Raw genomic sequence first — 21,071 nt, forward strand, 5'->3', positions numbered from 1 at the left:
ACTGCAATACAGCTATGAAAGAAAATAAAAAAAAAATTCTAATCAGAGCTATTTTTTGTTAAGGTACATGGTAAATACAGCAGCTTTTGCCTTAGAACATGGCTGCCAGGGAAGTGTGCTACCGGAGAGTCTAGATATTTGCCCTTTCAGTAAACAGGAACCTTCTGGGGAAACTAGCTGCCATGAAGGACACATACAGTGAATTTATAAAAGGCCACATGTCCAGTGCCTTCAGCTGATCTAGAGATCAGATGAAGCTGTATAAACCACATTAACTGCAGGCAAACATACAAAATGCAGTTTGATTCAGTTCTGTGTTGACTAAAATGTACTTTTAACAATTCTGTTATATGGAAGTGAATCTGCCTTTGTATTAATAATGGGGAATGCTAGGCTGCAATTAAGCAAACTGAAGTCAATGGTTTGCCAAGAGGCATTTTCAGTGTATATATATATATATATATAGAGCCGGGACAAGGTCCTCCAGCACCCAAGGCTGAGACACCAAAGTGCGCCCCTCCATCCTTCCCACCCCAGCCGTCACACTCTGATAGCTATTAGACTAAGAGGCACCCCAGGGCCCCCAACACCTTAATCTCTAGTTATCTGCCTTGCAGTCACTGCCATGTATCCCCTTTTCTTATTTCTCTCTGCTTCAAACACAATAGGGGAATGATAGCTGAGTGAGTTGTGCGCCCCCTCCTACACTGCGCCCTGAGGCTGGAGCCTCTCTCACCTCTGCCTCCCAGATGAGTTGCAAAACTCTTGGATTTTTGCATAATAATCAGGAGCAAGGACCCTGTGGAAGCATGAACAAGATCTGAGTCTATACAAGGTGGGAGGAGGTGTCCCACTGTGCATGTAAACTACCAAGAAACAGTCTGAGGGCCCATGCACACTGCAAATCAGATTTGCGATTCCGATTTTCCCTGGATGCTATAAAAAAGATGCATAAAAAACGCAGCATGCAGTACTGATTAAAAATCGCAAATCGTAATCGCATTTAAAATCGCAAATTGGAATCGCATGTAGTGTGCAAGAGGCCTTACATCGATGTGGATGTTAGGTAAGCCCGCTCCTTATTAATTCCCAAACTGGTAGTTTACAATGGGGCACCTCCTTCCACTTTGTAAAGTCTAGTCCGACTCTTAGGGGTTATCCCTGCAACGGATATTCAGTGGTTTTAGCGGACCTTTTCGATTGGAGAGTGACCCAAGTCTGAGTGGAGACGATCTTCTCCACGTGCTCTAAACAATGGTTGCATAAAAGCAACCCATGCTTGTAAGTAGTACTATTGTGGATTTATTTTCCCGTTTGTGAAAATACTACACTATTGGTGCTCCTGGTCTGTAACTCTGTCTCATCTTTTTTCTTTTTGGTCGCTGGAGCTCCATGCTGACCTCGTACTCTTACTAAGATTTCAGAATATCTCTTTGGTGTTGCTGCTTTGTTTGAAATTGGATCTATAGCGTGTGTGTGTGTGTGTGCGTGCGTGCGTGCGTGCGTGCGTGTGGTGCACAGTTAGGAAATGAGCGATCATGTGCAAGCATGCTTGCAGACACTTATTTTTCAGCTTTTGTAAACCAGCTACAGTGTGCATTTAGAGATTGTTTTGGTGTTCAGCTCATTTTTACAGTTATATGAGGAAGATATAGGTTGGCATTACCTTTCTCAGAGTGCGGATCCGACGTGGAAGAGCAGGTGGTGTAGGGATGGTCAGAGAACTCACTCCCACCGCTGCCCTGATTATGGGAAGTTGGTCTAGCCCAGAAAGTGGAGTATGAGTTGCTTCTTGCATATGGGTGGGCCTTGGAGACTCTGAAGGGTTCCTCTCTGAGTTCCTAAGTTCTGTGTTTTCACTTTTGGAATTTTCCCAGTTTTCTGGGTCCATGTTTGGCTGAGAAGAGGCCTCAGAACAGTCCAGGCAAGGGTTGTAAGGGTCCTGCTGACAGTATTCCCAGTTGGATTCTGACTGCAAACGACTGTCAGCCTCCAGTGTGCTGGAGAGAAGATCAGGGCTGGAGCCAGACATACACCTCTGAGCATGACAACTCAGCGGGCTTCTTAGTGCAGCTGCAGGGCCAAAGTATCGCAAGTTGTTAGCGCAGTTAGCAATATTCTGCCCATGCACATTAAGGGTTTGGTGTCGAGATAGCGCAGGCTGGACTGGATCATGGCGGGGGCTTGGTGGAGTAAATGGGGGTGAAGCAGGAGAAAGATGGCGAGCAGTTTGAGAGGATAAAGGAGAGTCCAGATTTTTTGCAACACCCAAAAAGTCAGCATGACTGCCCTTGCTATTCCCTCGCCGATGACGTGGCTTGCTTCGATATCGGCTCTTCCCGCCTGTGGCTATCTTTGGACTTCCAGATATGGGAGATGAGCTAGGTGCATTTGCTTCCACACTGGTTATGGCATCTGATTTCAGTAAGTCAGGCCTAGGAAAAAATGAATTCAGAGTTATTCTGTAAACGGGTAAACATTGATATTTTACTTTAAAATAGATTGTTGAATTATTTTGTTAACATTATGTTGATGCTACCTCTCTGCTGTCCTGGGTTCCCTTCACCGCCCGTTAGTAGGAATTATTAATCAATAGCACAGACATTAGATGATGGTTGATATCATTTTTTTCTTTTTGCAAAATTATGCAGGAAAGTAAACTATGATTGGATGCCCACTCTCTGAATCTGTAAAGCTCCATACACATGCTCAACTGCTGTCATTATAAAACGAGCAATCCCCAACAGTTAGCGATGAAGGAATGACGTCACAATCCGTTACAACGCAGACATGTGAAAAGGCCCATAGAATTGTTTGGGCAGTACGGTAACTTGACATGCAGAATTATTCTGCAAGGTAACTGAGTACTATGAATGCACCCTTACAGCAGCTTCTGGTCATTTGATCAAAATATCAAGACAGGATTTTGGTTTGTAAAGATTTAAGCACTGTGATCACTGAGCTATTAGACAGTGTTTTTAGATATGTGACATGAGATGGGCATTAAATATTCCATTACCTGAAAAAAAAACAAATGCAGTTATACCTTCTTTGACTAATCTAGTTCTCTGCGGGCAGAACATCACGTATGTTTATTTTAATACCCCATGAGGAAATTAATTGGGGTTCAGCCCCTGAATATCCATGCAAAATTTTGCATTGTGATCTAATAACTAAGTATCTGTTTTCTAATTTGCTTCTAGTTTGTATGTTTTAAACTGCTTAAAATTACACATTTTTTTGTTTTTGCAAATGTAGTATATTTATTATTATTAATTGTATATATAAAGCACCAACATATTATGCAGTGCTGGATGACAGACATAAAAAGGTTATACAACATAGAACAAAGCACCTGCTAGACCTACCGGTAGCGGTGTTTCTGTCCTGAAGCTGGGACACGTCCTCAGGAGTTTGGGCACGCCCAGACACCTGTTGAAACACACAGAAAAAAAGGATTAAAAGCTCCCGCCCTCCCTCTAACCTCAGTGCATAAAAAAGTAAACGACCGGAACAACAGGAAAGAAGAGAGGAGCGAAGCACCTCCTAGTGACCCCTAAACAACTGGCCCCAAGGAAAGTGCGAAGAAAAAAGGGTAGGGTAGCGGACAGTGTCCCAGCTTCAGGACAGAAACACCGCTACCGGTAGGTCTAGCAGGTGCTTTCTCCATCCCTCAGCTGGGACACGTCCTCAGGAGTGATACAAAAGTAATTAACCCACCTAGGGAGGGACTACAGCTTGGAGCACTTTCCTGCCAAACGACAAATCCTGTTGCGACAGTACATCCACTCTATAGTGTTTGACGAAGGTGGAAGGACTTGCCCAGGTCGCCGCCTGACATATCTGCTGAACCGTAGCCCCCGCTCTTTCAGCCCAAGACGTGGAAATGGAACGGGTTGAATGTGCATTAATATTGTCTGGTGGAGTGGAGTCTGAAATCTTGTAGGCTAATGAAATAACCTCACATAACCATTTAGCCATGGTTTGTCTTGAAGCATGCTGTCCCTTATTTTTTGAACCGTACAAAATAAATAAATGAGAGGTTTTCCTAAACTCTCTAGTTCTTGTCAAATAAGCTAAAATAGCCCTCCTGGCATCCAGACAATGAAATTCAGACTCCCTGGCACAAGAAGGCTTATCACAAAACGAAGGAAGCACAATATTTTGTGACCTGTGGAATTCCGAAGAGACTTTCGGTAAATAATTAGGATCTAAACGTAGGACAACCTTGTCCGGAAAAATAGTCAAAAAAGGATCCTTAATGGATAAAGCTTGAAGATCACCTAGTCTTCTAGCTGACGTAATTGCAACTAAAAAAATCACTGTAAGAGTCAAAAATTTTAGCTCGATTTTATCGATGGGTTCAAAGGGAGGTCTGGTCAAAATATTGAGAACTAAGGAAAGATCCCATTGTGGTACTATTTTTTGCTTGATAGGCGTGGATTTCTGAATAGCCCGAAAAAAATCTTTGATTAGCCTTTCTTGTGCCAAGGGTCTATCTAGCAAAATAGACAATGCCGAACACTGTACCCTCAGCGTACTTAGAGATAAATTCATCTCCAGCCCACTCTGAAAAAAATCCAGAATAGTCCCAATCCCGGTCTGTACCCTATTATGAGAAAAACACCATGACCCAAAAACCTTCCATACTTTCCTATATATTTTGTGAGTAATGGGTTTTCTACACTTCAGCAGGGTATCTATCACCTTATCTGATACCCCTTTGTTTCTTAGCATTAACCTCTCAGGATCCATGCTGCTAGCTTGAACAACTCTGGCTTGGGGTGCAATAAAGGACCCTTTTGCAGAAGATCTGACCTCAGAGGAAGTGGTAACGGCGACTGACCTGACAGACTCAAGAGAGTGGCAAACCACCCCCTCTTGGGCCAAAGAGGCGCTATCAGTATTACACAAGCTTTCTCTTTCTGTACTTTGTCTAAAACTCGCGGGTTTAGGTTCAGGGGCGGAAATGCGTAACCTAGATTGAATGTCCATGGTACTGAAAGCGCATCCAATCCCAGAGAGCTTGAACTGCTGTGGAGAGAGAAAAATTGAGGAATCTTTGCATTGTTTGGGGAAGCGAACAGATCTATCTCTGGAATGCCCAATTTCTCTGTTATCCAAAGAAACACTTCTTGATTCAGTTCCCACTCTGCTTGATCGAGCTCGTGGCGGCTCAAATAGTCCGCCTCCACATTCAGCGCTCCTTTTATGTGAATTGCTTCGACTGACAGCAGATTTGTCTCTGCCCAACCGAAAATCTCTGATGCCAGAAGAGACAGACTCGGGGATCGGGTGCCCCCCTGTTTGTTGAGATACGCAATCGCGGAAATGTTGTCGGAAAATACTAGAACGTGTTTGTTCCGAATCAAAAACTGGAAGGCAAAAAACGCCTCCAAAACTGCTCGAAGCTCCCTGAGATTGGATGAACTTCTTGCCAGCCTCTTGGACCAGGTTCCCTGAGCCTGGTAACCTAATACAGTAGCACCCCAACCCCAGGCACTTGCATCCGTGTGGATTCTCACTGGGTCTTCTTGTCTCCACACTCTGCCCTTTACCAGATTGGAGGCATCCAGCCACCAATGGAAACTTTGTTTTACCTGACCCGGGATCTGAACTACCTGTTCTAAGGATTCCTGAGTTTTGTCCCAGATTGTTAACAACCATCTCTGTAGACTTCGACCGTGAAATTGTGCCCACGTGACTGCTGGAAGTGTTGCCGTTATTAACCCCAACACTTTCATTATGTCTCTGATGGACGTTTCCTGAGACAGTAAAAGATCTCTCAACTCTGACTGTAACTTCTCTATCTTCCCTGATGGCAGAAAAATCCTGCCCCTGACAGAATCGATCACATATCCCAAAAATACAATTGTTTGGGTTGGTGCTAGATGAGATTTTGGATAATTGATGATCCACCCCAATTGCTTTAGAGTCTGAATCACCCGATCTCTGTGCTGGATTAGAGTCTCCTGAGTTTTGGCAAAAATTAATAGGTCGTCTAAGTAGGGAATTATTTGTATCCCCTGTAGTCTTAGAAATTTCATGACCTCTGCCAATACCTTCGTAAAAATCCGGGGAGCGGTTGCAATCCCGAAAGGAAGTGCCTGGAATTGATAATGAAGACACCGGTCCTTCATCTGAACCGCGAATCTTAGATATTTTTGGTGTGACCGGGCAATCGGGACGTGTAAATATGCGTCCTGTAAATCTATTCATACGAAGTATTCCTCTCCCTGAAGAAGAGATTTTACCGACGCTATGTTCTCCATTCTGAACTTCCTGTACGTTAAATAGGGATTTAGGGATTTCAGATTCAGAATGAATCTGAAATCCCCTGTGTTTTTTGTTACCAAAAACACATGGGAATAATATCCCTGAAACTCCTCTATTGGAGGAACCGACACAATCACTTTTTTTAAAATTAACTTTGTAATCTCCGAAAAAAGCCCGTTTGCCTTGCTCAAATCCTGAGGAAGGCTGTTCACATAGACCCTGGAGGGAGGGGGGACAAAAAATTGTGGACGGTACCCGTCCTGTATAATTTTCAAAATAAAAGGATCTGGATTTATCTGACACCATTGGGACACGAAATAAAGAAGCCTCCCCCCCACTGGCCACGAGTCACTTCCTTTCTTTGGGGTTGCTGGGTTTTGCGAGTGCAAAACCTCCTTTTCCTTTGCCTGCTGGAAAGGACCATTTCCTGTGCTGAGTTTGAGATTTGGATTGGTCCTGCCCTGGCCTTTTGAAAATACTCTGTTTCTTAAATTGAAAATTCTTACGCTTAGTAGGGAATTGCTTCCCTTTCTCTGCCGACCTGGAAAGTACATTTTCCAATTCACTTCCAAAGAGTAGATTCCCTTCAAACGGGACTGAACATAATTTGTTTTTGGAAGTTAAATCCCCATCCCATGCTTTGAGCCAGACCGCTCTTCTGGCAGAGTTGACAAGAGCCGTAGTACGAGCGGAAATTCTAATAATTTCAACCGCTGCGTCTGCCAAAAAAGCCACCGATCTCAAAACCACCGGGAGTGATTTCACATAAGTACTTAAGGCTTTACCGGAAATCACGTGTGATACTAAATTTTCCATCCAAATTTTTAAATTTCTGGAAATACAAGTAGCGGCCACACTAGGCAAAAAAGCAAAAGAAGCAGATCCCCATGCTTTTTTCAGAAGCAAATCAATTCTTTTATCCAAAGCATCCTTGAGAACCCCCGCGTCCTCAAAGGAGAGGTCCGCATTTTTTGAGTGCTTGGATAAAGAAGCGTCGATTTTAGGACATTTAACAAATTTATCCATATCTGATTGAGCAAATGGGTATTTCCTTTTCGCCGATTTAGGTATAAATAACCGCCGCTCCGGCTCCTGCCATTGCGATGTAATAATATCCTTAAGGGATTGGTGGAAAGGAAACACTCTCCCAGTTTGCTGAGCCAAACCAGAATAAACTTGATCCTGGACCGAAAGTTCCCTTTGGATTTCCGGAATTTTTTCGGTAGTGTAGACCGATTTAAGTAAATCGTTAAATTCATCAGTATTAAACAAAAATCTTGCTGATTTTTTTAACTCTTCATCTGACTCCTCATCAGATTGAAGAGTTTCCCCCTCCTCTAAGTCGGACCAAGTTTCCCTGTCCTCTAACTCTTCCACTTCTCCCTCTTCCTCTCCCTCCGGAACCCCAAACATATCACCCGGAGTCAGAGGAGGAATTGCCGGGGGTTCGCCATCAGACCACCCGACAGCGCTTGTAGGGGGAACGGAATCAATAGGGACCACTGGTGCAGAGGAAGGACCGGCAACAGGGGCCTCGGCAGAGACCGACAAGATAGAATCTTTAAATTTCCCCAAAGTGTCAGTCATGTCTTTCTTAACAGAACGCATTACATTTTTAAAAATAGCAGATGATTCTGAAGCAATAACTGCATTGATACAACCCTGACACAGACTTTTAGCATAACTGGAAGATAGCTTAGTCTGACACTGGCAACATTTCCTAGACCTAGCCTTCTCACTAGAACTACCAGATTTAGACTCCACTCTGGCCTAGAGAGAAAATAAGGAAAAAACACACCAAAAACAGGAACCCTTATTAGTATTCACACTGTCATATAAGGTTTTTCCTTATGGGAGATATCACTCCCACTCACCCCACCATCAGTTTGCAGTCTGGTTCCTGATGTGGCTGAGGAAGATGCTGCCGCTGCCCCTGAGGCTGGTGCTGCCGCTGCCCTTGTGGATGGCGCTGCCGCTGCCCCTGTGGCTGGCGCTGCCGTTGCCCCTGTGGCTGGCGCTGCCAAGGCGGCCGACGCGGACATGGTGGACGCACTTGCGGACTCCATCTTCCACCATGCGGGATCCGTGGCGTCCTTTTATCCGCAACCGGAAGTGCAGTAACGCGTCACTTCCGGTGCGACGACTCCTCCTCCCGAACTTTGCGTCCTTGCCTCAGATGAAAAGGCTGGCCAGTCTAGCCGCGCGGGAGGAAGGAAGCTGGACAGCCCTATTCCACCCGAGGGCGTCCAGTCAAATGGCGGCAGAGGCACCTTCTTCCCGATGTCCCGACAAGCTTCTTCCCGGCCTAACACAGGTACCTCTGCCAGTGACAACTCACCCTCTGGTGAGAAAAAGAAAAAAACAAACTGGAGCTACTTTTCCGTGTGCTTTCGGGCGGAAACACAAAAACAACTGAGGTTAGAGGGAGGGCGGGAGCTTTTAATCCTTTTTTTCTGTGTGTTTCAACAGGTGTCTGGGCGTGCCCAAACTCCTGAGGATGTGTCCCAGCTGAGGGATGGAGAAAGTTATATAAGGCAAACGGTACAAAATACATGATCATGCGATATGGGCTGGTTAGGTAGGCCCAGTAATACAAGTACAGCCTGTCATAGGAAAGGAGCAGACAATCCTGTAGATTACACTAGGGAAGGGAAGACCCTGCCAGAGGCTTACAATCTAAGGGTGCAGTTTCCATGCCACTGCCCAGGAACTACAGCCATGCTGCACAAATAATAAGACAGACCAGGGGGAAACCTTTGTTACTCATTGGAACTAACCCTAACTGGCTGCAAAGTATGAGAATCCTATCCCCCAAGTTTGTGTTAGACATACTGTGGAATCGCTGTGCTGTATTTGAATATTATTATTTATTGTATTTTAAGCGCCAACATATTACGCAGCGCTGGACATTAGTTTAGGTTACAGACAATATTTAGGGGTGACATACAGCAAAATGACAATAAATGAATACAAGAAAGACCAGATCACACAGCATAGTATGAGTACAAGGTAATGCTTAGTCAGTCACTGGAGGGGAGCATGGAGATTAGGCAAGTAAGGTTCACTATTCACTATTAGGTTCAATATTCCGACAAGCTGAAATAAGGTTCACCATTAACTCTTACAATATACAGAGACAAACTGAAACCATGGAGGTTTACTCAATAGCAGTGGAATTTCCCTTTAAGCTACTTTTGCGTTTATATCTCCCTGACCAGCTCCCATGGGAACAATTAGATCTTGGTGGGTCTGCCTCTCAGCCCTGGGCATCCTGGCTGAACTGTGCTCAGAGGGAAAAAAAATAATCTACTTCAGTATGGCCTGGTGCACACTGAGCGGTTTTTGAAGTGTTTCGCAAACTGCTTCCGCCTGTGAAAACGCTTGGCGCACACCAGCGGTTTGCGGTTTTTAGCAAACCGCAAACGTGTGTCCTGCAGCACTTTTGCGGTTTGCAGAAGCTTTTCTGCCTCAATGTAAAGTATAGGAAAAGCTCAAACAGTTCTGAAAAACGCTAGATCAGAGCGGTTTTCCAGGTGATTTTATAACAGTAGCTGTTCACTAACAGCTTTTACTGTAACAATATTTGTAATCTGCTACACAAAAACGCTCCAAAAAACGCTAGGCATGTTTAGAAAACCTCTCTAAACATGCCTAGAATCGCTCTGAAATCTGCTTTAAAAACCTTTAGCGTTTTGAGGATCTGCTAGCAGTTTTGGTGTGTACTGGGCCTATATTCTAACAGCCAATAGCTAGTGTGTTCCCTGAAAATAAGAAAAACAAACGTTTGCTTTAAAACAGAAAGCAAACTTTTGTTTTTCTTAGCATTTTAGTAAGGGGGCTTTTAGGACCATCGTAGCCCCTCACACACTCCAATGAGTTCTGGTTCACCATGAGCTTGCTGGTTAGTCTGTACCCCTGAAAACAAGGAGCCATGAGAGGTTTCCTTTTCCCCTCCCATCACCCTTTGCATAGCAGATAATATACTGTATACATTTGGCTGAGCCAAACCATCATGTTCATTCTGTTTTCACAGACTTTAAGATGAGATCTTTATGTGGACTTTATAATTGAAAATGTTTGGACATCAGGGAGGTTGAGTCACAAAACTTATCTTTTGAATTAACTAACTTTATTTTCCCACTCAAGTACAAGAAGGGATAATTCATGAAATAAACACATAAAAGGGATGATTCATGGGAGGCTGGTAAACCGCACATCAGTTTTTACAGTGTTTATGAAATCCCTGTCACATGTGTTGCACACATAGTGCAACTCGTTATGTACAGTATATAACATGTGTTGCTACTATGGCACACATTGCACAAATAGTATTATGCGTGTGTTGTGTACATAGTGTGAGGTGCTCTTTGTGCTTATTGCTTGTGTACACACCAGTAACACTGACATGGGACACATGCGCCTGTCAATTTTACCAACCATTTGTGAACCACCCCCAAGGAGATATAAGTAGGCCATACAATTGTGACCTGATATGCCAACCAATCAATCCATATCTGACTGGAATTCTATTGGATAGTGATCGATTCCTACACCACATGTCAAACTTAATTTGTGGGTGGCCATTAATCCCTCACTGCTCCTGTCCAATGCCATCTCATGGATATTTTTCAACATGCCTAATCACACTTTCTATTGATTTTAAACGTTTTAAAATCGATCAAAAGTAACTATATCGGGGGAAAGATATCTGGCAAATGTGATCAAAGTGCTCAAATCAGTTGAACCTCCTGCCATATCTGTATCTCTGTATGGCCAGCTATATAGTTCAGATGATAAAAACCAGATATGGGGCCTGAAGCAGCGGTAACATTGCTGTGTGCAGGTAGTGCATGGCAATTCTACTGGTAGTAACAGCAGGGGGCAGTGCACCTTACCGGGGTTACTCACATGTACTACACTATTAAGGTAACACGCTGCCCCCTGCCGTTAGCACCCGGAAAATTGCAGTGTACTGCCTGCACGTGGCAATTTTACTACTGCTTTGTGCATCAGGCAATAGAGAGGTAACTCGTGCATTAAGACAGATAACAAGAGATAATTCATGAAAAAGAGATAGTAGAGATAGTTCATAGGTTTTGTCAATCAACCCCTAGACGATAAATACCCTTTAGAGTTACATACCTTCGGGTGTGAGGTGTTGACTTACAGGGAACTCCTTTCTTTTTGATCAATTTTTCCACAGTGTTAGGGTGAACTATAGGCCGTACAGGGTGGCGTTTGTAGGTTCCAGGGTATTTTTTCTCTACTGCCTGTTCACGCCTACAGAAGAGATAATGTTGTAATTTTACAAAATGTACTTTTTCTAACTGCAGAATTTCACTGTACATACTTCAAAGCATATAAAGTTGTCTTAGACAGGGTTCACACTTGCATGCATGAAAAATGCACACATACAGCTGCACACATTTTTTTCAAACACCATATGCAGTGTCCGAAAGCAATGCTGCTGGCTGTCATTTTTTTCTCACATACGAAAATTTGCATCACATGTGAATAAGCCAATCGATATACGTGGGCTGTCCACCCTAATGCTCATTTGCAGTTTGGGAAAAAGCATGCCTAAGCAATTGTGACCACAAACATTAAAGGGAACCTAAACTGAGAAGGATATGGATTTTTCCTTTTAAAATAATACCAGTTGCCTGGCTCTCCTGCTGATCCTGTGTCTCTAATACTTTCAGCCACAGCCCCTGAACAAGCATGCAGATCAGATGCTCTGACTGAAGTCAGACTGGATTAGCTGCATGCTTGTTTCAGGTGTGTGATTCAGCCACTGCTCCAGCCAAAGAGATCAGCAGGACTGCCAGGCAACTAGTGTTGTTAAAAAGGAAACCTCAATATCCCTCTCAGTTTAGGTGCACTTTAAGATGTGATCATATCACAAAGTGTTTAAAGCACACCAGAAGTGAAAAGGATATAGAAGCTTTCCTTTTAGTGCCCAGCTGCCTTGCTGATCCTCTGCCTCTAAAACTTTTTGCCATAGACACTGAACAAGCATGAAGAGCTGGTGTTCTGACTGAAGTCTTGCTGAATTAGCCATATGCTTGTTTCAGGTGTGTGATTCAGACACTACGGAGGCCAAAAACCCACTAGTAGCGATTTCTAATCACTAGTGATTTGAAAAAGCTCTTGCTAATGCAATGCTGTGGTTTTTTTTTTATAAAATCACATCGCTCAAGTGGAATCACACCCATAGAATTACATTAGCAAGAGCTTTCAAATCGCAAAGCGCTCAGAACATCACTCCTAGTGGGTTTCTGGCCTGATCTAGGAATATAATAAGCAGGACAGTCAGGAAAACTAGTACTGTTTCAAAGGGAATAAATTTGGCAGCCTCCATATGCTTCTCAGTTTAATTTGATAAAAATCAATACATCTATGCAAAACTGAACATTAATCTTAAGAACAGTGGAATCTAGCAATATATGCACTTTTACTATATTTGTGCATGCGTGTGTGTGTGTGTGTGTGTGTGTGTGTGTGTGTGTGTGTGTGTGTGTGTGTGTGTGTGTGTGTGTGTGCGCGCGCGCATGTGAATGTAGTTGTGAATATGCATGTCATAAATCAACACAAAACCACTTAGTTCAGGTACCTGATTAGTTCCTTTTCCCGGACCTCCAGTTGCAACATAATAGCGCTGAGCTCCATGTACAAGTTATTGGCTCTCTCCAACTTGCGCTCATAGTGTTCGCGGATATCCAGTGCATGTCTTTTGGGGAGATGAAAAATGTGTTATTTAACAGATCTCCTACAACAAAGTAGCTGAAGCAGTAGGCTTGGATCCACCAGGTCCAGGCTGTCCATTAACACCTATAGGTGGGGTACAGGGTGGACCTAAGACTGGTGCATCAGTCGCTTGGCAGTACATATCGATTTGGTGCATCTTCATTTGTTGCTAGTGCAGAGTAAAAGCAAAGCAATTTTTAATACTCTTGATACTGGTAGTTTTGGGTATGGGATATAATTTTCAGTGGAGTTTTGGTCACAGCACCAATGGCTGGCTGAGTGTAGCTGGTTCCCTTGCCAAAGATTCCTTTCCTAATCTTTTCCCCAACTTGTTCTTGATATCCAGCCTTCATCTCCTCCCCACCCAACATGCCTAGCCATAACCTTTTAACTCTGACATCTAAATTTAAGCACTAACACACCTAAATGATGCTTAACCCTAAGTAATAACCCAAGTCAGTACTCAGCTTTTATTGGCTTCATCCCAGAAGCAATATTGAAGCACCGGGAGCTAAAGGTGCCTTAGTTATGGGGAGTTCAGCACCCAAAATAGGCACCCCCTTAGCCAAAAATCCCTATTACTACCAGGAAAACCCCTGAACTTCAGCATTTTTCTATGTTAAAGCTCAGCACTGACACCTATATAAACCACACTACAACAATATGCTTTACTTCTGTTGCTTTATTTCAATCAACTACATAACACTAAAGTGCATGTATGTGGATGTAGGGTAGAATTCCCGGAAACAGCTTGGTTGGAGTTCTAGATATAAAGCAAATACATAAATTCAGAGGCTGCAGACACACACGTATGACTATCAGCTTGTAGTTCCTACACAATCCCAACTAAAAAGCTAAACATACTTTAACCACTTAAAGAGAACCCGAGGTGGGCAGATGGGGGCAGATGGGACAATGGAGGCATGTTCTCTGCCTCATGACATGCCTCTGTGTCCCCACACTGCCAATCTCTGCTCCTTCCCCACCACTGCGCTATAGCCCCCTGAGATTAGCGACAATATTTGTTGCTATCTCGGAGGTAAACACAGGGAGAGGGACTCCCTGTTAAAATCGTTAAATGTTCCTGCAAGGTTTCCAGACTTGCCATTGGGCAGCTCTCTCTCCCTGGTCGCGCCCCCTGCCGCTCCTCCGCCTTCCTGCACGCTGCAAGAGACATAAAGTCTCTCCTTACAGTGTGTTGTGACCTATAGGTCACGAAAGTGAAAGTGGGCCAGTGCAGCCCACAGGAGCAGCGTTTTTTTGCAGCTACCTTATCCGCTCTGTCCCCTGGATCAGCTAGCCTACTTTTTAATTTAATTTAATCTTTAATTTTTTTTTAGCCCTCCTCGGGCTCTCTTTAAGGAAGAGAGCAATTTTCACATATCAGCGCTACTCCCATTCATTCGCCAATAACTATATTACTACTTACACCTAAATGGTCTTTATATTGTTTTTTTTTCAGGACAAATTAGGCTTTTAGTGTGTGATAATTTTGTTTAGTAATCACCTTATGCATTTTAGTAATCACCTTATTCATTTTAAAGGGAAAATTAGGGGAAAAATGAAAAAAACACACTTTTTTTCCAATTACATCCATTATAGATTTACAATAAACAGTGCTAACTATAAGTTAAACCCACTAATTTTATTTGCTTATCCATCCTGGTTATTACAACATTTAGATTATGTTCTTATTACAATGTATGGTGACAACATTTTATTTGGAAATAAAGGTGTCTTTTTTTCTGTTTTTTTGCTTTCTCATTGTACACTATCGATGATTACAAGACCTTATTTGCAAAAATAATAGTAATATAACCTCATGGCATACCTATTTAAAAAGCCAGGTTCCTAAGGTAACAATACGTTTTTTCTTTTATATTTTGTCACTTTCTTTTCATTTTAAAAGTCTTTTATTTTGGAACAGAATATGCGAAAATTTAATTCTTTTTTATTCAGTTTGTGACTAAAAAGAATGCACAAGACATGGGCCGCAATCCTAAACCTCTTTAAACTCTATTCTACTACTAATCATGGTTAAAATGATACCACATATGTCTCTTGTAGTTTTGCTTAAACTTTCCCAAGTTTGATCATAATTTTGAAAATGACTTTTTTATGTTTGATTGAGTTTGTCCCTAACTATTTTTTATGTGATGTGGGTCACAGCTTTTAGACACACCAAAATGTATTCTACAACTTGTCACAGTTAAAATGATACCACATGTGCCTCATTTAGTAACAAACTGGTGGTGCACTCACCACAACTACACTGGACAAATATGTCCATCCAGTTGTCTTTTAGTGGTTAAACTAGAAACCAAACTTTGGATCCTACATCGAACATACATAATACCAAACAAGCTTCATGCCATTTCACCTACAAGATTGGAACTTTGCTTAAAAAAAAAGTGTGACCACACAGGGACATTCATCCACATCTGGTGGTACTGCCCAGTGGTTACGCGGTATTGGCCTGAAATTACTTGCGTAATCAATTCTGTTCTGGAAAACTCTGTTCTCTCCGATCCATTCCAATTACTATTGGGTGACAAACTATATGGCTGGAAATTCCCACAACATAGATTGGCTCAGCATATAGCCAAGGCTGCCAGGCAGTGGCTTCAGCTCACTCTGTCCACTGATTTAATGAAACGCATCATTACTGACAAAAATAATCTCGGAGAGGATCCTTGTAATTATAAACGATACCATGGAAATCTTTACCAAAACATCGCAGCCTTGGCTCTCCTATGTTGAGAACTCTGGCCTAAGGTCCAATGTCTTTTCTGTCAAACCCTATGTTGCCACCCACAAAAAATCCAGTCTGACACCACCACATCCTAGCCATTACACCCATGGAGGTGTAACTGATCTTTGTAGTGAAACTGTGCCTAGTTACCATAAAAATGTTTGTAACAAAACATACTTTAAACATTAGTTGCCAAGCAAGCTGCTGAGCCCCTTGGCCAGGCAGTATGTACAGCTACATGAAGAGGGAAGGCAAGTGGATGCAGAATCAGCACCACTTTATGAGACCTTCCTTTGAGGTTCCTGCAGAATAATAGGTAATTGGGCAAGAGGAACACAGCTCGCTGATGAAGAGGCCAGCAATGTCAGCGGAAGCTTCTACACACGCCAGATATTCAGCCCAAATGATCAGAAACTATTGTTTTAGCTGAGGAAAGTCAAACAAGAGTTTGTAGCTTTTTTTCAATAAGGAAGATGAATAATGATCAGCTATGATTAACAGCTAATCAAATTTATCTTTCACTGATTTGTATTCAGTAACCTGAAAAATAATTGGTCACAATGGTTACTGCACTTATACTGTACATGACTATTGTCCTTTGAACTGCCTAACCATATAAGATCTTTTTCCAAAAAATGCAACATTAAAAACAAAGGGGACAGAATCCATGCAAGGAAGGATTATCTGCTATACACTTAAGCTGGTTCATTTTAACTAATGTGACGATAGTAGAATGGAGTCTGCTTGATTACTCTTGGAGATAGTTATTTGAACCATTTTGTAAAGGAAATGAAAGTTATGTTCATATATGCATAAGAAGATCTCACCTTAGCTCTTCTCTCCGCCTGCGGATCAGTTCCTCATCCAGGCGGTGGATGCAAGTCCCCTCACTCTTTATCTTTTCAAAATGCTTTTTCACCTCCTCCCGCCACTCAGCCTAAAGGGTAAACAAAAAGAAGCAAACTTGTAAGTAGAATGTAGGAAAAGTTGTACATTAATTAGAGGCACATAATGTGTATATACTAATGTTCTGAGCAGAGTTCATATACTCCTAAGCATAGTAATATGATAAGGGAGTTGCTTTGTTTATAAGTAATAGTAGTCACACAAAGACAATTCCGCGTTCCTTTACATCTTTGCGGTAACAGTGGGAAATATTTTTGTTCCTCTTGAATACAGTGTGCCCTAAGTGTCCATACAGATGAGAGGATAGTCACATAAGCAGGCATAATCCAACCTCTCCATCTCAATCTCCAGCCATTGTGTGCAATGACTTGTTTTTGGTGTAGAACAGCAGCAGATTTAACTTCTATACTGTCCTTGACTTGTAACATCTACGCTGTCTGTCCTTGTATCGTATTGTCTGTGTCCATTAAAGGACAACTGAAGTGAGAAGAATATGGAGGCTGCCATATTTATTTCCTTTTAAAACAATACCAGTTGCCTGGCAGCCCTGCTGATCTATTTGGTGGCAGTAGTGTATGGATACCACCAGAAACAAGCATGCAGCTAATCTTGTCAGATCTTACCATAATGTCAGAAACACCTGATCTGCTGCATGCTTGTTTAGGGTCTATGGCTAAAAGTATTAGGGGCAGAGGATCAGCAGGATCGCCAGGAAAATGGTATTGCTTAAAAGATAATAAATATGGCAGCCGCCATATCACTCTCAGTTGTTATTTAACCACTTCACATCCAGACCTTGTTTTCCCCTTATGGACCAGAACTGTTTTGACGCTTTAGCTATGTCCCTGTTTATTCAGCAATAACTTTATCCCTACTCACTACATCTAAATGATCTATATATCATTTTTTTCCAAGACAAACTAGGCTTTTAATAGGGGGTATTTGGCCGAACAAAAATTTTTGTTTTCTAGGCATTTTTATGGGAAAAAGAGGAAAAAAAACAAAAAATGCATCATTTCTCAGTCTTTACCAATTCCAATTTAAAAATAAAAATCACCACTGTGATAAAAAACCATGCCGCCAGTTTTATGTCCCCCTAGTATAGTCAGATGTGTCCCAAGTAGCATTCCCCCAGTATAGCCAGATGTGTCCCCAATATCAGTCTCCCAGTATAGTCAAATGTGCCCCTTGTATGTGGCGCCCCCCAGTATAGAGACAGTAGCACCTCCAGGATTGGCACCCTTCATTACAGTCAGATGTTCCCCAGGATAAAATGTTCCACCATTATAATTAGATGTGCCCCCCAGGATTAGGGAACCCCCACCCCACCCCCATTATAGCCAGATGTGCCCCAGTATTAGTCTATCCCCCCCCCCCCCCCCCCAGGTTAACCAGATGTTCCCCCATCATCAGATCCATTCCCCTCTCCCTTACCCTGATGCCGGCTAGTTTTTTAAAACCAAGATAACAGCCCCTCCGTGGCCAGATAACAGCCCTCACCCCCACCAGGCAGCCCCCTCCGTGCACAGATCGGCTAAAAAAATTGAGCAGCAAGCAGCCTCTCACCTTGCCTCGTTCCAGCGATGAGCCTGCAGCCCGAGCCTCCGATCCCCGCTCTGAACTCTGTCGCGAAATGCCGGTTATCCGGGTCCCGGCTTGATGACGTCATCAAGCCGGGACCCGGATATTCGGCATTACGCGGCTGAGTTCAGAGTGGGGATGTGAGGCTCAGGCTGCAGGCTCTTCGCTGGAACGAGGTATGGTGAGAGGCTGCTTGCTGCTCAATTTATTCAACTGATCTGTGCACCGAGGGGAGAGATGAAGGCTCACCGCTGTTTGCTACAGCAGTGATCATTCATCCGCGAGGGGGGGGGGGGTGTCTAATTGGCTACAAGGGAACATGTTCCCTTTCACCAATTAGTATTGCAGCTGATAGTGCTGGGGGTGCACACATGAACGTGCACAGCAGGGCTGAAAGCTGCATCAGTATATCTACGTCATGGTGGCTTGGAGGATGCCACAGGTGACGTAGATATACTGAGCTGTGGAGTAAGTGGTTAAGCAACTGCCAAGTCACATTTCTGTAAGAGCAAACTTATTTGGTCAAATAAAATTGATTCTGATTCTACTGGTTTGTTTATCTTAGAGTAGTATTTAATAACCTGCAGACATACCTCTTGAAGGGGATCAGGTGAGTGCTAGGCTTTATTAGGCAATCCAAACAGCAATAGTACTCAAAAGTCCTCCAGATACAGATAGATAGTGATGTAGTTGAATCCACAGCACCAACATTTCCGGGTCATCAGGATCCCTTTATAAAGGCAGTGATAGTACTGACAACAACACATCATTTTGTCAGTCCAATTACTGCCTTGGTGAAAGGGTCCTGGTGGCTCCAAAATGTTTCCTTTTTACAGTTCTGTGGCATAAACTACATCATCAACTATCTCTGGAATGCTGGCTTTGAAACACTATTGCAGTTTGGATTGCCTTATTCAATCAAGTGCCATCCTGAATTCCAAGAAGAGGTTAGCCGGTAGATTATTAGTCTGAGATGAACAAAACACGTTTTTATGTTCATCTGTTTTTCATTTCAGAGGGGGCAGCGTTTTCCTAAGCCTTTCACCAGTGCCAGTGGTCAGCTAGCAGGCATTTTCTGCTCCATAAACATTAAATCATCTCAATATACATCTGCTCTTAGCTGTATTAGGTGACCATGAAGTGATGCCTACCCCTAAAGGACATAAAGAACCTATCAGCTGAAAGTCCGGGCACTTTAAATAAATGACCTGAAATAGGCCATCGGTACAATGGACCAAACCAAAAATTTGTGAGCAACAGAAGTTGAACGTACTATTATACATGTACTGCTATAAATGTACTTACTAGAGATGGGCCGAACGGTTCGCCGGCGAACGGTTCCAGGCGAACTTTGGGGGTTCGCGTTCGCCTGCATCAGGCGAACTTTTGCGGAAGTTCGATTCGCCCCATAAAGCTGTATTGAGCAAAATTTTTCGCCTCCATTTTACTGTCAGCAGACATGTTATTGTGAAACACACTGCTTTCAGTGCTAAAGACCCCACCCACCCTCCCTTCAAGCTAGGTCCTTTTATACCATTTGACTCAGTTGTCTGCCTACACTAATTAGTTATGGGACAGCTGCTACACACTCTGCTAGGGAGATTTTAATTCTCCTCCCACCTCCCTCCTCCCTTCTACCCTTCTACCTATTCCCTCCTCCCTCCTACCGGAGGGAGGAGGGTCTCTTCTGCCAGGGAATTATACTATTTCAAAAACCAGTATACATCATACCATAGCTGGGAATACATACATGAGTATACATCATACCATAGCTGGGGATACATACATGAGTATACATCATACCATAGCTGGGAATCGAACCCAGATCTCACTGTGTGGTGGGCACGTCACCCTAAGCACTGTACCACTACAGAAGTAAGTGAAGCTTGCCTAAAATTTAACATTTATGCTCAATGCAATAGAACCATTAGGTTGCTTAAAGGAGAACTGTAGTGAGAGGTATATGGAGGCTGCCATATTGATTTCCTTTTAAGCTATACCAGTTGCCTGGCAGCCCTGCTGATCTATTTGGCTGCAGTAGTGTGAATCACACCAGAAACAAGCATGCAGCTAATCTTGTCAGATCTTACAAAAAGGTCAAACACCAGATCATACCATAGCTGGGAATCGAACCCAGATCTCACTGTGTGGTGGGCACGTCACCCTAAGCACTGTACCACTACAGAAGTAAGTGAAGCTTGCCTAAAATTTAACATTTATGCTCAATGCAATAGAACCATTAGGTTGCTTAAAGGAGAACTGTAGTGAGAGGTATATGGAGGCTGCCATATTGATTTCCTTTTAAGCTATACCAGTTGCCTGGCAGCCCTGCTGATCTATTTGGCTGCAGTAATAATAATCCAAACATTTGTATAGCGCTTTTCTCCTGTCAGACTCAAAGCGCTCAAGAGCTGCAGCCACAGGGACGCGCTCAAGAGGCCACCCTGCAGTGTTAGGGAGTCTTGCCTTGAACTCCTTACTGAATAGGTACTTGACCTAGCCAGGATTCAAACCCTGGTCTCCCATGTCAAAGGCAGAGCCCTTAACCAGTACACTATCCAGCCACTGTAGTGTGAATCACACCAGAAACAAGCATGCAGCTAATCTTGTCAGATCTTACAAAAATGTCAAACACCAGATCTGCTGCATGCTTGTTCAGGGTCTAGGGCTAAAAGTATTGGAGGCAGAGGATCTGCAGGATAGCCAGGTAACTGGTATTGCTTAACCACTTGCCGACCGCACGCTTATACCGTGCGTCGGCAAAGTGGCAGCTGCAGGACCAGCGACGCAGTATTGCGTCGCCAGCTGC

The 21,071-nt window shown here is 43.2% G+C and overlaps 1 protein-coding gene across 6 annotated transcripts in view; it reads right to left on the reverse strand.

Moving 5' to 3' along the window:
* The window catches only part of MAP3K13 (mitogen-activated protein kinase kinase kinase 13), a 171,742-nt gene that overhangs the window by 16,315 nt on the left and 134,356 nt on the right, over positions 1-21,071 (reverse strand). For all 6 annotated transcript variants that reach the window (XM_068245074.1, XM_068245078.1, XM_068245076.1 and 3 more), the window contains 4 exons: positions 16,603-16,712; positions 12,890-13,006; positions 11,419-11,556; positions 1,667-2,435 (listed from right to left, as the gene is read on the reverse strand). In XM_068245074.1, coding sequence (XP_068101175.1) covers positions 1,667-2,435; positions 11,419-11,556; positions 12,890-13,006; positions 16,603-16,712 — 1,134 coding nt within the window. The remainder of the gene's footprint in view (positions 1-1,666; positions 2,436-11,418; positions 11,557-12,889; positions 13,007-16,602; positions 16,713-21,071) is intronic.

This window comes from Hyperolius riggenbachi, chromosome 7 (assembly GCF_040937935.1).
Source record: "Hyperolius riggenbachi isolate aHypRig1 chromosome 7, aHypRig1.pri, whole genome shotgun sequence".
Classification (NCBI taxonomy): Eukaryota; Metazoa; Chordata; class Amphibia; order Anura; family Hyperoliidae; genus Hyperolius; species Hyperolius riggenbachi.